Source organism: Haematobia irritans, chromosome 1, assembly GCF_050003625.1.
Source record: "Haematobia irritans isolate KBUSLIRL chromosome 1, ASM5000362v1, whole genome shotgun sequence".
Lineage (NCBI taxonomy): Eukaryota > Metazoa > Arthropoda > Insecta > Diptera > Muscidae > Haematobia > Haematobia irritans.
The window spans coordinates 136,561,136-136,577,624 of NC_134397.1; the positions used below are offsets into that span (position 1 = coordinate 136,561,136).

A 16,489-nucleotide genomic window follows, 5' to 3' on the forward strand; every position below is an offset into this window, starting at 1 on the left:
AATGTCCGATTATATCGTTGTTGGTACCTATATACTGTTTAGGTTATATACTGTTTAGAAGTTTACTCTGGTACGTGCCATGGTAATTTGTTGGTTGTGAATAGAATAGTTAATACTATTACTCGCTTTGTCTATAAAGTTAATCGACGTGAACATATTTCAGATTATGTGAAGGAATTTTTGGGTTGCTCTTTTGAGAATTTTTTGTACATTCGTCTATTTCACATTTTTCATAAAATTGTTAAAAGAGGTCAACCATTAGCCTTGTATGAGAGCTTTTCATTCAGTAGATCTACGAGAAATCCTCAATTACTCATTCCTCTAGTGAGGAATTCTGTTTACATGAGTTCTTTTGTCGTTAGGATTGCTCGGTGTTGGAATGTGTTACCCTATTCTTTACGCATTTTTTCTCAATGTAGTAATGTCTTTCGACTGAAACTTTATGAATATTTCAATGCCTGATGTTGAATTTATTTCACTGACTGGACTATTTATTATCTGTTCTTTTGTTTTTTGTCACTGACACGTGGTTATTTACTAGTAATTTATACATTTTTTTCCTACTACTTGAATTATTTTTGTGTATTAGATTTGGAAACCGGTTGTGATGTGTATTTATTTAGTTGTAAGGATCTTAATTTTTAAGTCTTTTTACTCTGAAGCCTATGGTAATGATTTGTTACTGTGTAATACACTATGTGGGCCACTAGGCCTTTGTATTATATTGAATGAATAAATAAATAAATAAATAAAATGAAAGGTATAAAGATGACGAATAATAATTGGATCTGTGATAAGTTAAGTGGTTCAAAATATCGATGCAAAAAAGCCAAATTTTCAAAAAAGTCTTATTTTACAATGGACCTTTTCCGCCAGAAAAGTATAAATAATCGGACATTTCTAACTCGAAATATAATTTGTTTAGTGAAAAAAGAGCGAAAAATGAAAAATAAAGGGATATCTCTAAAACTGTTACATAAAATTGTTTTTCGAATTCAGCAGATCAAAATACATAAGAAAAGTTGCCTCCCATCAATTGTACATGAAAAAAAAAATTGTAAACTAGTGCAATTTAACAGCACCGAGTAGAAGAGTAGTATTATGGATTGAGTACTATAATAGAAAATGCAGCGGAAGTCTACGAGAGTTACAGAAGATTTGGAAGTATACAAGAACACAAGATAAGGTTCAAGATATTAGAAAAAACAACTGGATTGATTTTTGTAATCATATGGAAAGCACTTCCAAGTATTCAAGACTGAGGTAGGTATTTGCATATTTTCACTCTGCTCCAGGGTTTATTTCATGTATGTATGATAAATATATAATAGTGGCTCGTTTAGTCATTCGAGAAGCGAACGGACAATACATGTTATTTGGTATTTAGATTAGGCGAAGTTACGTTGCAGTCTAATTTAGACTATTCAGGCCATTGTGTTACCACTGGTGGTGAACTCCCTTATCAATGAGAGCTGCCGGATTCCATGTTTAGTTCAATGAAAATTGACTTCCTTTTTTGTATACCGTATATGTTGCAATGCCAGGGTGTAGTATTCTCCAAGTGTATTGCCTAATGGTGAGAAGGGAGATCGGCCTCTACGATTAACCCTTAGCCGAATCTTTGCTTCGCTTCAATAGCGAAATCATTCTACTCTTGTTTAAAAAATCGTGTATTATGAGTAGTCTGGACAGATAATCAACTCTCGGTATACCCATATACTTCAACATCAACAACGAGATTACGCCGGGGCTCAGCACTTTTCAGCGTATCAGTAGCTTTGAATCAAATTGTCCCATCTCGTTGGTTCGGTGCTCAATCCTTACCGCTCGATCACTCCTCGGATGTCGGTGAAATGGAGGCAGGTCAAGTTCGAAGATAGTCTGTATTGGTCCACGTTTTGATATAACCCCCATATAAACGGATCTCCGATATGGGGTTTTTAACATCTAGAAACGTAGTTATTATCCGATTTTCCTGAAATTAGAAATTTAGAGATTTTTTCGGACAACATATAGTTGTGCTTAATGTGGTTCCTTTCAGTCCATGTTTTGGTATTGACCCCATATGGACCGACCTTTCGATTTGATTTCTTGGGCTTATACACACCGCAGTTCTCATCTGATTTTATCTAGAGATATTTTAGGTCGACAAATAGTTGTGCTGAGTATGGTGTATAGAGCGATCTCTCGATTTGATTTCTTGGGCTTCTAGACACTGCGATTTTATCTGCCCTCAAATTAAAAATCTAGAGGTAGTTTAGGTCCACAAATAGGTGTGGCTAATATGTTTTGGCATAGTCTCCATATAGACCGATGCTAGTAAAAAGAAATAACGTCATATGTAAGACGTTATTTCATTGGATCTTCTTGAACGCTTAGACGAGATGTTTAAGATTTCTCTAAAACTCAAACAACAATGGTAGGTAATCAAGTAATAGTTTCTATACCAATAAAAAATGTTAATTGTTTTGTTTTATTTAAAAATGTGCTTATGTGTTTTTAATATTTATATACAAACTTGTAAGTACAAATTTCTAGTACAAACTAGGACAACAAAGCATTTATAACGTATAACCACCCTGATCGGCCCAATGAACTCGACGAGCCTCCAAATACTCGAGACTTTCGTGAATTTTACGACGTTCTTCATCAAGCATTGCTAAGCGTTTATATTTTTGGATAACGAAGCAGCAACTGAACATCAAACCTATTTGAAATATTAACCAGAATATTAGTAAGGCGATGAGTAGACTTTGATTCATGCAAATATTATCCATATGGAGTTGATCATCTGAAAAAAAAGAAGTACAAGAAAGAAGAGGATGTAGGTTACAAAATGAGATAATAATGTCATATCTTTGGAAATCTAGCTAGAAATTTATGGGGCGGTAACTAAATGTGGTCTGCGGTAGTACATTGGACGAAGTTATTGGATTCGAATTTCACCCGTGGCGGAACCAGCAAAAATTAAAAATTATATTATTTATAACTTGTTTGGCTGTTGGCATCCGTGCGGTGCTATGAATGCATACCATGACAGCTGGTTGTAATGCTTTGGTGAAGCCAATGGCGGAGTTCGTGTTATTGATGAGGACCACCCTCTCCACATAATGGCCGGTACTAAGTTCGTGTTTCACATCTTGAAATTCAAAAAGTTCATAGTTATTTTCCTTTACTTTTTTTATTTTAAAGGAAGAAAACTTATTGAATTGATGGTTTGGACAATTCGTTTTATATTAAGTTTTCCAAAGAAAATGTGTATCTTTATTCTTATTCTCAATTTTGAATTTGGTTTCCATATAAGATTTCGGCAATAGTGAGTCTATGTGGTCACAGACTTAAAGTCCGGCCACCTCCCGATCATAGAGTCTCTTGAACTAGGGAGAGTACCACCTGATCCGAAAAAGAATATTTGTGAGTTTTGGTTATGCAAATTAATTGATTTGTACCATGTTCCCCGTGCGGGGAACTTGTAACCCCCATCGGGCGCGTCCCCGGCATTACAGAAGAAAGCCAGGGTGGTGGCTTCAAGCTGGCAGCCCCAGCACCATTATAGGATATAGAGGTCTAATCATACGCTTATCTGAAAATCACAAGATTACTGAAACAAGTGCAAGAAAGAACAAAGAAAACCCTTCACAATCGATGACAACCTTTGGAACTCGAAAACGGACAAGAATTGCACAATGGAACATAAGGAGACTAAGAGAAGCATTACGGCTCGCCCATGTAGAGCAACAAATGAGCAAGCTCAAAATAGAAATCCTAGGCATTAGTGAAATGAGGTAGCGAGGTACTGGAGATATGACGTCTGCTAATGGAAACACGGTCATTTATAGTGGAAAATAGGATAGAAGCGAAAGTGGCGTAGGCTTTATAATTTATAAGGATATGCGAAAGTCCCTCCACTAGTATACCCCAGTAAATGATAGAATAATTACAGCTGGGTTCTACTTTAAAACTGAAAAATTCGTCACCATTACCCAATGTTATGCACCAACCGAAGAGGCGGAGGAATCACAAAAGGATACTTTTTACGAACAACTGACCGCTACCGTAAATGAAATAGCTAGTAGAGACTTGTTGATTCTGCTAGGAACAAAAATTGGTTGTGAAAACCAGGCGCTAAACCACATGATGGGAAGGCATGGTATGGGCACGAGAAACGATAATGGCGAACTTTTTGTGGAATTCAGCCAGGCAACACAACTTGTAATCGGTGGTTCATTATTTCCACACAAACGGATTCACAAGTACACATGGACATCGCCAGATGGCTACACACGTAATCAAATCGACCACATATGCATAGGAAGAAAATGGAAAAGCTCCCTAATCGATGTGCGCATCAAACGAAGTGCCGATACCGATAGCGACCACGAGCTTGTAGTCGCAAAACTCAAAATCAAGCTGAGAACTCAAGAACCAAGAAAAACGTGTAGAGATATCAAACATCATACAAACATCATAGCTACGAACAGCATATCCTGGGAAGACACCTGTAACGAGCTCAGAAACATAGCTAGAGACCACATTGGATACACAAAGAGGACTGAACGGAAAGAATGGACCTCAGACAATACCTGGAATATAATCCCGGAACGGAATTATCTGAAACAACAAGTTATAGAAGATGCATCACACAAGGAGCGTTATAAAAACGTAGCGAAATTGGTAAAACGGTAAACACGCAATGACAAAAGAAAGTACGCCGAAGCAATGGCCAAAGAAGCAGCAGGAGCCAACAACATGAAAAACCTATACAAAATAATCAATCGCCTCTCAAAACAATCACAACACCAGTAAGGGGCGCGGACGGTAATCTCATAACAAATGTTGAAGATCAAACAAAACGATGGAAGCACCACTTCGAAGAAAAAAGCAATATAGAAAATCACACCTCCGACAGCTTTATCAATTCAGTTCCACCCTACCGAAGCCGAAGTTGCGAACGCCTTAAGTAAACTAAAAAAGAACAGGGCGCCGGAGGGATGACGGAATTCTACCGGAACTGCTACAAGTGGACGCTACAGCGTCGGCGAATATATTACAGCCACATATACAAAAGCATGGACAAATGAATGCTTACCTAGCACTTGGACACTACAGTAGTTTTCGCTTATAGTCCATCGCCCATATAGGATATTTTCACATATAGTCCACAAAACATTCTTCTAGTACCACTATGACATAAATTTCACATATATAGTTTGCTAAATAATCCATTTTACTTATAGGCCAATTTTTTATTGTGCTGATAAAATATAATCCATATAGACTATTTAAGAAATAGTCCACATTAAAATAAAATGTTGGGGACATCATGCAAAAAGCATTTGATCTGGGTTTTAACTAGATATATATTATAATTGAAGTAATTTTGCTTCTTGAAAATGTATATCAATGATATAAATATATTTTACTAAAAAAAATTTCTTTTTCTTATTTTTTCTATTCCTGGAAATGTGTGAAAACAGTTATATACCAAAGTGGCATATAAAAGAATTTGCATAACTGTCGAGTTTCACATATTGCCCAAAAAAGTTGTGTAACTATGGGTGTGGACTATAAGCGAAAACTACTGTATTATTAAATTACCCAAAAAAGGAGATTTAAAACAGTTCGACAATTGGCGCGGCATCGCCCTACTCAATACGGTGTACAAAACTTTGGCAATCATAATAAATGAATGACTACAAGTGGTGGAAAAATCATTAAGTGACGAACAGGCCGGATTCCGACCACATCGAAGCTGAGTGGACCAAACAAATACCCTACGGATAATAATAGAACAATCGATAGAATGGCAAACTCCGTTATATCTTGTATTTATCGATTTTAGAAAAGCCTTTCATTCTATAAATCGCAACGCAATTTGGGCAGCTCTTCAAAAAAAAAAAAAAGTGTACCAAGAAATATTATCAACATCCCAGCAAAAAAATTTGGAAGTTCTTCTGAAGGCACAACTTTAAAAGAACTTCCAAAAATGTCCTCCCAAAGATGTTCTTTATTTTAACTACAGAGCAAGTTTTTTCATATTTTTAATAAGTAATTTCATAGTACAAATTATTAAAATTTATTAAAATTATTATTACATTTTTTAGTTCACATCCAAAGCACTGAATACAGATCACACCTAAAGAAGTGATGAACATTCAGTGCAACGGCTACTGAAATGTTGGACATGCCCATGTTAAATTCATCATTTCTGCGCCAATTTTGCACCACTTACGGATCCAAAAAGAACATTTGCACTGCTCTTTTGGCGACGCTGGGATAATAAAGGCGATGTACAGCAACACAACTCTACACGTTAAGCACAACAATAATATAAGCGAGCCTTTCACAACAAATGAGGTAGTGAAACAAGATTGCCCCCTATCGCCACTACTTTTCGCGGTCGTACTCGACGATATCATGCAGCAGATTCGATCAAAGAAAAGAGGTATCGTTTGGACTCTCCATCATCACATAGTGGATTTGGACTTTGCGGACGACATTTGCGTCATGTCACATAAGTTCATAGACATGCAGGAAAAGGTAAACGAGTTAGTCGTTCGCGCTAAAGAGGCAGGTCTCGTAATAAATACAAAAAAAAGACTCATGCAATGCGTACAAACAATATAATCCACCACCACATCAAAATTAATAATGAGCCGCTACAATATATAAAATCATTTTGCTACTTGGGATGCTATGTTATATGAACAGTGACGGAGGAGTAGAAGGGGATGTGTACAGCAGACTAAACAAAGCCAGATCATAATTTGGTCGATTAAACAATACATGGAGGTCGAAACATATGTCGCTCAAAACGAAACTGTGTATTTTGAACGCATGCGTTAAATATATTCTACTCTATAGGAGTGAGACCTGGCTCTCTTCCACCACAACAACATAGAAATTACAAGCCTTCGTCAATAGATGCCTACGTATCATTTGCGGCATCTTTTGGCCAAATAAATTTTCAAATGTAGAATTATGGAATAAAACAAACGAAGAAACTATAAAAAGACAGATAACCAGACGAAAATGGAAATGGCTCGGACACACTCATTTCAGCATTTCAAGAACTGCTCTGGATTGGAACCCCCAAGGAACCAGACGTCCGAACCCAGGACGTCCGAGAAACACGTGACGAAGATCTGTCTCTATGGAACTGAAGAAGTTGAATAAGTCGTGCGAAGAAGTAAAAGTTATTTGTCATAATAGGATAATAGGAATTTTCTTGTAAATGCGCTACGTATGTTCCCAAGTGGAATGAAATAAAGGGAAAAATGTCTACGGAAATGCAGAAGAACGAGCTTTTCTTCGCCGACATCAGAGGCAGCTGGAGAGAAATTAAGTGGTGTCATCATGCACCACTGATGCACTGATTCCGGTGCATCATCTATCACAACTACAGAAGGATCCGCCCTCGTTGCAGTTGGGTCTACGGCCCGGGGCGGACACAGGGTTTTCAACCTTATACAAGGCTGCAAAATCCCATTTGGAGTATGTCTATTTCCCGAAAAACTCGAAAGTACAAATTCCAAAGGGCTACAACTACAAATGCAGAAGGATTGGTTAGGTTAGGTGGCAACCCGATGTATCAGGCTCACTTAGACTATTCAGTCCATTGTGATACCACATTGGTGAACTTCTCTCTTATCACTGAGTGCTGCCCGATTCCATGTTAAGCCCAATAAAAAGGGACCTCCTTTTTATAGCCGAGTCCGAACGGCGTTCCACATTGCAGTGAAACCACTTAGAGAAGCTTTGAAACCCTCAGAAATGTCACCAGCATTACTGAGGTGGGATAATCCACCGCTGAAAAACTTTTTGGTGTTCGGTCGAAGCAGGAATCGAACCCACGACCTTGTGTATGCAAGGCGGGCATGCTAACCATTGCACCACGGTGGCTCCCAACTACAGAAGGATACTTCCGGCCGATCTATAAGTCGGTAGGATGTCCCCAATAAAGCACGCTCCTCCCATCCTGGCTTCGGTCGTCAGTAATACACAATGGGAAAAGATGCATACGGGCTAGTGCTCCTAGTTAAGAATCGTTACGGGTTGTTACTCAAACACAACCGAGGAGAAATTTTAGCCTGAATCAGTGAGGCGCCTTCAATTTTTACGATTACAAAAGTCAGCGGCAACTCTTTTCTGCCGAACTACACGTCGACAGGATTTACCCTAAGGTGAGGACATCTTGTATTCTCAACACTCGAAATTTGTTGTTGGGAATAAAGAGGGACGCTTAAGATGACGTCCACAAAGTGAATCTCCGCTATTATCCTGTTTCTCTTTAGCAAACACTGAGCTGAGCTTACCATGAGGAATGTAAGGTGCACGAGCAAGATCCAGAAGACGTGGACTATCCTGCCGAACTACACGTCGACAGGACTTACTCTAATAAACTACGCCGCCCCCATCTGGGCTGCGGACGTTAGAAATACGCAATGGCGAAACTTGCATATGGACCACCAGAAGAGGTGCACATTAACCCTCTAATGCCCCAATTTTTTTGCCAGCTGATTAAATATTCAATGTTAACGAAAAAAACAAGAAAACTAAATAAGAATAAGAAAAATGTATATGGTAAAATTAAGTATGTATATAGTGCAAAGCCTCATGAAGAGTTTTAACTAAGTTTTCTTTTTAATTTACCCACTTTTGTTGTCTTAACATATGGTGTGTTTTACGAAAAGCTTCCTGATTTAATGAAGCCCGCCACAAGGGGAATTACCACTATCAAGAATTCTATAATTCTTGCAGCTTCGTTTGATAGCCTATTTCCTTTAGCAAATATGCCGTCATGAGGAAAGTGGGATGCAGAAGCGTGGTTCAGAAGACGGAGACTATCTTGGCGAATTAGAAGTCGACAAGACTTACCCTTATGAACTACGCTGCTTCCTTCGTCATGAGGAACGTTGGGTTCAGAAGTATGGTCCGGAAGACGGAGGCTAATCCAAATTTCTAATGGGTTCTAAATATAACAACTCATAAATCCCTTTGTAGGTTGACCATTAGGGCCTGGCTTTTGGTTATTGCCAAATTTGCACGTATACAAACGTAGGTTAGGTTAAAGTGGCAGACCGAATAAGATTCAGGCTCACTATTCAGTCCATTGTGATACCACATTAACTAAAAGTACCTATTACATATGGGCACTTCTAGTTTTAACCGCTGAACCTTCTTGATTATTTTTCTTTGCTGAACCAACCAGATAGTTCCAAAAACATTAGCAGACTGCTTAAGTTAACGTTTTCCAGGTCCGCCAGTAATCTGAAGCTATATGCTCCTAAAATTTGCTTACGCCTTACACAAAATGCAGGACACTCACACAAGAGGCGTTTTATTGATTCCTTTTCTTCCACATCAATACAATAGTCATTATACTTCGCGCCAATAGCCTTTGCAAAATCGCCTATCAGGCAGCGACCCGTTATAGCAGATATCAGGAGTGATATCTGGCGTCTCGAGAACACTAGCATATCTAGTGTGCGGTTTAAGTTTAAATGGGGCCATATTTGCTTGGTGTCGTTACAACCCTTGCAATTCTCCCATCGAACATTTGCCATCATGACAGCCTTCTCACGCAGTAAGAGATTGCAGGTAGCCAGAGGCATACCAACAGATTCTAGTTCCCCTGGATATGTAAGGTAGCTCCTAGCCTTGCTAGCTCATCTGCTTCGCATTTACCCGGTATGTTCCTATGGCCAGGCACCCATATTAGGTGAATATTGTGCTGCTCTGCCATCTCGTTGAGAGATCTGCGGCAGTCGATGGCCGTTTTTCGAGTTGAGGAACACAGAGGATTTTATTGAAGGTTGACTGTCTGAGTATAAATTAATGCCAATATTGTTTGGAGCATTACTTCTCAGCCAATTCACCATTCCTCTTATTGCTAATATTTCATCCTGAAAAACACTACAGTGATCAGGTAATCTTTTCGCTATTTGAAGTTCCAGTCTTTAGAATATACTCCGAAACCCACTTGTCCATCCAATTTGGAGCCATCAGTGTAGAAATCTATATATCTTTTATTCCCCGGGGTCCGTGTACACCACGCCTCACTGTTGGGAATTAGAGTCTCAAACTTTTTGTCGAAAAGTGGTCTCGCCAAAGTGTAATCCCCTACGTTAGGCACATCTGGCATTATTTTGAGGACCGAACTGTGACCGTAACTTTTTTCCGACCACAGCGATAGCTCGCACAACCGCACAGCCGTTGTTGCAGCTGACTGTTTGGCCAAAATGTCTAAAGGCAATAGATGCAGTATGACATTAATGGCATTTGTTCCTGACTTGCTGAATGCACCTGAGATACACAAACACGCCATATGATGAACTTTGTCTAAACTTGTCGGCTGGTGAAGTGCCGGCCACCAGACTATAACACCATATAGCATTATAGGTCTAAACACTGCCGTGTATAGCCAATGCACAATTTTCGGTTTTAGTCCCATTTTTCCCCTATTGCCTTTTTGCACGAGTATAAAGCTACCGTTGCTTTCCTCGCCCTTTCTTCAATATTAAGCTTAAAGTTCAGCTTCATGTCCAAAATAACGCCAAGGTATTTTGCACACTCACCAAATGGAATTTCAATACCCCCTAAGAGAATGGACCTAACCGTGGGAGTTTTGCGATCTTTGCAGTACATGATTAGTTTTGTCTTTGCAGGATTTACCCCAAGACCATTATCTTTCGCCCATTTCTCAGTCATACGGAGGGCTCTCTGTATAATATCTCTAACTGTTGATGGGAATTTTCCCCTGACTGCTAGCGCCACATCATCTACGTATGCCACCACTTTTATCCTTTCTTTTTCTAGGGAAACCAGAAGGTTGTTTAAAGCAACATTCCAAAGAAGAGGTGATAGAACTCCTCCTTGAGGAGTGTCTCTGTTCACATACCTTTGTATGTTTGCTTGTCCCAGTGTGGCTGAAATGCGTCTCTTCCTTAGAAGTTCGTCTAACAGCCTGAGTATACCTGAATCAACATTCAGAGTTGTCAGTCCATTTAATATCGAGCTCGGATGGACGTTATTGAACGCCCCTTCGATGTCTAGAAACGCCACGATTGTGTATGCTTTGACAGATAGTGAGCTTTCGATAAAGCTGACTTGTTCATGTAATGCGGTCCCAGTAGACCTGCCCTACGAGTATACATGCTGTTGTTTCAAGAGCAAACTTGACGCTAGTTCTAAGATAAATATCTATCATCCTCTCCAGAGTCTTAAGTAGGAATGATGATAAGCTGATTGGTCGGAGATCCTTCTCATTCGAGTGAGAGCCTTTTCCCGCTTTAGGTATACAAACGTAAGATTTTGATAAAATGGATAATCGAATATCAATTAATATTTTATTTGAATACCTAAATTGATTGGCTTATCATTCTTTAATCTTACCTATACCAGCAATAAGCAGCACACCTCTTTCTCCATAGATGAAACTTTTACTATTTGTATTATCTGGACCTCTAACACGTAGATTGAAATTCAATGGTATAGTATCTGATGCCACTTCTTCTTCGTTGGATGGTGTTGAATTTGCGGTGGAATTTTCAACATCGGGCAGATTTACTATATCCATCACTGTGGATATGTATACTGGATTTTGTATCTTAAATTGTTGCAATGGCTGCTCAGGTAAGGATGAGGGAGCTTGTCTTCTATGCCGGCTTGCTGATGGCTCCGTTGTTATAGCATACCATGAAGAACCACTTGTGGCACTTAAGCAATTGTCATCTGGACACCGATTTCCACAGAAATGTATACGGACATCGAAATTCACCAGTGATGTACCGGCAAATTTAAAGGCATGGAATCTCGCCTTTAGTATATTCTTTGTTGGACTTCGTTCTCTTTCCAGACCCGGGAATACTGTTACATCTGTGGGACATCCTTTTGTATCTAGCAATTGTACGAAATTCTGTTTATCCAAAGTTTTAGCAATAAGCGAAGAGGCTCTAAAGTCGGGAACATCTGGAAGTCCGGTATGAGCAAATTCTCTCTGCTGCTGTGGTGTATATTCGGCTACAATTTGCAATTCCAGACTTTGGCCAATTTGAACATCATTGGTTTGGTGGTCATGTGCTAGATCTATAATTTGTAGAGTAATTTTTGGCATTGGATGGAAATCACTTGCATTCAAATGTAGTGAACCTTCATTGGGAAGAAAACTGGAAAAATATCAAAAATACGAGTAGAATGAATTTATATTATCTGCTGGATATGTTAGTGCCTTTTACTAACGTTTGAGCAAATTCCAGAGAAGATTCCAAAGCTATGGCATTAGGTCCATGATCTTCATCCTTGTCATAAGTGATGTCTTCTTCATCGTTATCATCACCGTCATTCATGTGCAAGTTGATATCAACTTCACTGTCTTCCTCATCCGTACGTCTATCTCTTAAAGTGCTGTTACTCATAATACAGCCCACTTTAATTAGACGATCTCCTTGAGTTTGAACATTGGGATTGTTTTGTATAACCACCAAGGTGGAAATAAAAATTCTGATAGAAGGAAAAATAAAAAACGCATAATGGAGAAAAAATAAAAATAATAAATTTAATACATACAATTTCCATAATATTAAAGACAAAAATTTTCGTTAAAATAAAGAAATTTTAATTAAAAAAAACTTCATAATCTCTGCAAACTTAATGCTGCTATTTGGTGTACTTTATTGAAAGCTCACTATGTGTCAATGAATACACAATTGTAGCTTTTCTAGACATCGAAAGGGCATTCAATAACGTCCATCCCAGCTCGATATTAAATGCATTGTAATTATTCATGTTGATCAAGGGATACTAAAGCTGTTAGACGAACTTCTAACGCAGAGACGTATTTCAGCCTCACTAGGGCAAGCAAACATTCAAAGGTATGTGAACAGAGGCACTCCCCACGGATGAGTTCAATCTCCTCTTCTTTTTAATGTTGCAATAAACAACCTTCTGGTTTCCCTAAAAAAAGAAAGGGTACAAGTGGTGTCATACGCAGATGATGTGGATCTAGTAGTCAGGAAAAAAATTCTCATCCAGATGACCGAGAAATGCGCAAAGGAGAATAGTCTAGGAATACATCTTGCAAATACAGAACTTGTCATGTACTCCTTAGGTGGTACTAAAATTGCCTTTGGTGAGTATGCAAAATACTTTTGGATTATATTGGACCGGAGGCTGAACATTAAACTTAATGTTGAAGAAAGGGCAAGAGAAGACACGGTAACCTTGTACTCGGGCAAATAGGCAATAGGGGAAAAAGTGGGGACTAAAACCGAAAATTGTGCATTGGCTGTATACGACAGTAGTTAGATCTATAATGCTATACGATGTGGTGGCCTGGTGGCCGGCACTTCCGACAAGTTTACATAAAGTTCAGAATGGCACGTGCTTGTGTATCTCAGACGCATTCAGTAAGACAGGAACGGATTTCCTTAATGTCATGCTGCATCTATTGCCTTTAGACATATTTGCCAAAAAGTCAACGGCTGTACGGTTGTTCGAGCTATCGCTGTGGTCGGAAGAAGGGAACGGTCACAATTCGGTCCTCAAATCAATGCCAAATGTGTCAAACGTAGTGAATTACTCTCTGGCGAAACCGCTTTTCGACAAAAAGATTGATACTCTAATACCCAACAGTGAGTTTTGGGGTACACAGACCCTGGAGAATAAACATTATATAGATTACAACACCGATGGCTGTCAGCCACCGTGCTGCAATGGTTAGCATACCCGCCTTGCATACAAAGGGTCCTGGGCTCAATCCCTGCTTTGACCTAAGCAAAAACGCCGGACTAGGAGGTACTTTGTTATTGAGCTAAACATGAAATCGGGCAGCACCCAGTGAATAGTCTAAGTGAGCATAAAATATCGGGCTGCCATTATACCTAACCTTACACCGATTGCTTCAAATTGGATTGACAAGTGGTTTTCGGAGTATATTCTAAAGACCAGGAACTTAAAATAGCGAAAAGATTACCTAATTGCTGAAACATTAGCAATAAAAGAGGTGATAAATTGACTGAGAAGTAATGTTCCAACAAATGTTGGCATTAATATATACTCAGACAGTCAGTCAGCAATAAAATCCTTAGACTCAAAAATGGTCATAGACTGTCGCAAATGTGTTAGGAAGCCTACACGGATGAAAAAGACTGTTTTTCATATGTTTGGCTATAAGCATTATATGTTTGGAACACAAATTTTTAAACACAATATTTTTGAGTGCAAGCATATAATGTTCATAAACTAGCATAACATGTTTGGGACATATATGTTAATATGTTAGAACATATTATGTTTGGGACATAAAATGTTTGTAAATATAATATGCTTGGATGCAAACATATATTAATTTAGAAATAGCCTATAAACATATATGTGTTTAGTAGCTTGGAGCGCTATTTAACAGGGAGCGATATTGAATTAAGTTGGTGGTTGTTGCTTGTTATTACAAAATTAACATTTTATTTTTCCTTGGGCAATTGATCAGCTACTTCTTTGATCCTTACAAACTGTGTGGTCCGCTGTTCGAATCCCCGTCCGGCAAAAGGTAAAATTAAAATAAAAAAATCATACAATTGAATAATTTCTTCTACAATGTTTGTATTACAGAAAAAGGTGCTAAGAACTAAAAAATCTCGTGGAAGTGAGAAAGATGTGGGGGAATATACAATTGGGCAGAAACAACATTTTGAGCATTCAGGTCGAAAACCTATGTTGTTAGCACCTATATTACCTGTTTATTTTCATAATTCATTATGATTGTAAATATGTAAATAAATAAATAAAATTTTGAGCACAATATTGTTTGGGAGAATTTTTTTTAAGCATATAATATTTTTGGGTGCAAAATGCTTCCAAACATATTATATGTTCACATAATAACATATTGTTTTTTGGAAGACAACATTATTGAATTTGGATGCAAAAATACAAAATGTTTGGAAATTGACTACCCAAACATATATTGTTTAGACCAATATGCTTTCAAACATATTATATATTGGAAGAGATCAAACATATAAATGTTTGGGCAATAGCCAAACATGTATATGCTTGAAGCAAAATATGTTTGGGAGTATATGTTACAGAAGCGATTTTTTGTGAGCGTGTAGGAACTACCGTACATATTCCAGAGGAACCAGAATCCGTTGATATAGCTCTGGCTACCTGTATTCGAATATCCGTTGGGAGAATTGCAAAGGTTGCAGCGACACCAAACAAATTTGGTCCCTTTTAAACTTAAACCGCCCACTATATATGCTAGCGTTTCCAAGACGTAAGCGAATCTTAAGCTTTGCATTACTGGCGGACCTGGAAAATGTTAAATGTTAAGCAGGTTTGGCAACAATTAGGTTGGTTCGACAGAAGGAAATAATCGGATTGATTGAACGGTAAAAACTAGAAGTGCAATGGACAGATTATACCACTTTAACCTAGTCCTGCTATTTATAGCAAATACCAAAAGACTTTGTCCTTCCCTTAAGGATTTTGGTATTGATTCAGAGTCAACTTTGCGGCTTATTTAAAATAAGGACTTTTTTTAGGGACCTTCCTCATTTATGGAATTTTCATTCTCTTTTTTCGATATATTTATAAAGCAATTCACATAGAAACAAATTTCAGTTAAAAAATCCATTTCTTAACATCGTTTTCTAAATTGTGAGTTAGTCAATACGTGGTATATATTAGACAAAAAAGTTATGTATACAAATAATTACGAATCGACATGGTCTTTTGCACGGTACGTAGAGAGCCAGAATTGAAATATGGGGATCGCTTATATCGGGGCTATATAGAATTATGAACTTGATATGGACCAATTTTTGTGTGATTGGGGATCTATTTATCTGAGGGTTATATATAACTATATGGACCTAATTAGGCATGGTTGTTAACGGTCATATACTACCACAATGTACCAAATTTCAACTGACTCGGATGAAATTTGCTCATCCAAGAGGCTCCAAAACCAAATCTCGGGATTGGTTTATATGGGGGCTATATATGATTATGGACTGATATAGACCACTTTTGGCATGGTTGTTAAATATCATATACTACCACCACGTACCAAATTTCAACCAGATCGGATGAATTTTGCTTCTCCAAAAGGCACCAGAGGTCAAATCTGGGGATCGGTTTATATGGGGGCTATATATTATTATGGACTTACTAACATCAAGTACCAAATTTCAACCGAATCGGATGAATTTTGCTCTTCCAAGGGGCTCCGGAGGTCAAATCTGGGGATCGGTTTATATGGGGCCTATATATAATTATTGACCGATATCAACCAATTTTCGCATGGGTGTTTGAGGCCATATATTAACACCACGTACCAAATTTCAACTGAATCAGATGAATTTTGGTCTTCCAAGAGGCTCCGGAGGTCAAATCTGGTGATCGGTTTATATGGGGGCAATATATAATTATGGACCGATGTGCACCAATTTTTGCATGGTTATTAGAGACCATATACTAACACCATGTA

At 38.2% G+C, this 16,489-nt stretch overlaps 1 protein-coding gene across 3 annotated transcripts in view; it reads right to left on the reverse strand.

The window, feature by feature from the left end:
• Positions 1 to 2,438: 2,438 nt before the first annotated feature.
• LOC142221881 (uncharacterized) overlaps positions 2,439 to 16,489 on the reverse strand; it is a 41,766-nt gene continuing 27,715 nt past the window's right edge. For all 3 annotated transcript variants that reach the window (XM_075291739.1, XM_075291738.1, XM_075291740.1), the window contains exons 7-9: positions 12,241 to 12,501; positions 11,395 to 12,167; positions 2,439 to 2,791 (exon numbers count right to left, since the gene is read on the reverse strand). In XM_075291739.1, coding sequence (XP_075147854.1) covers positions 2,562 to 2,791; positions 11,395 to 12,167; positions 12,241 to 12,501 — 1,264 coding nt within the window. In that variant the 3' untranslated portion in view covers positions 2,439 to 2,561. The remainder of the gene's footprint in view (positions 2,792 to 11,394; positions 12,168 to 12,240; positions 12,502 to 16,489) is intronic.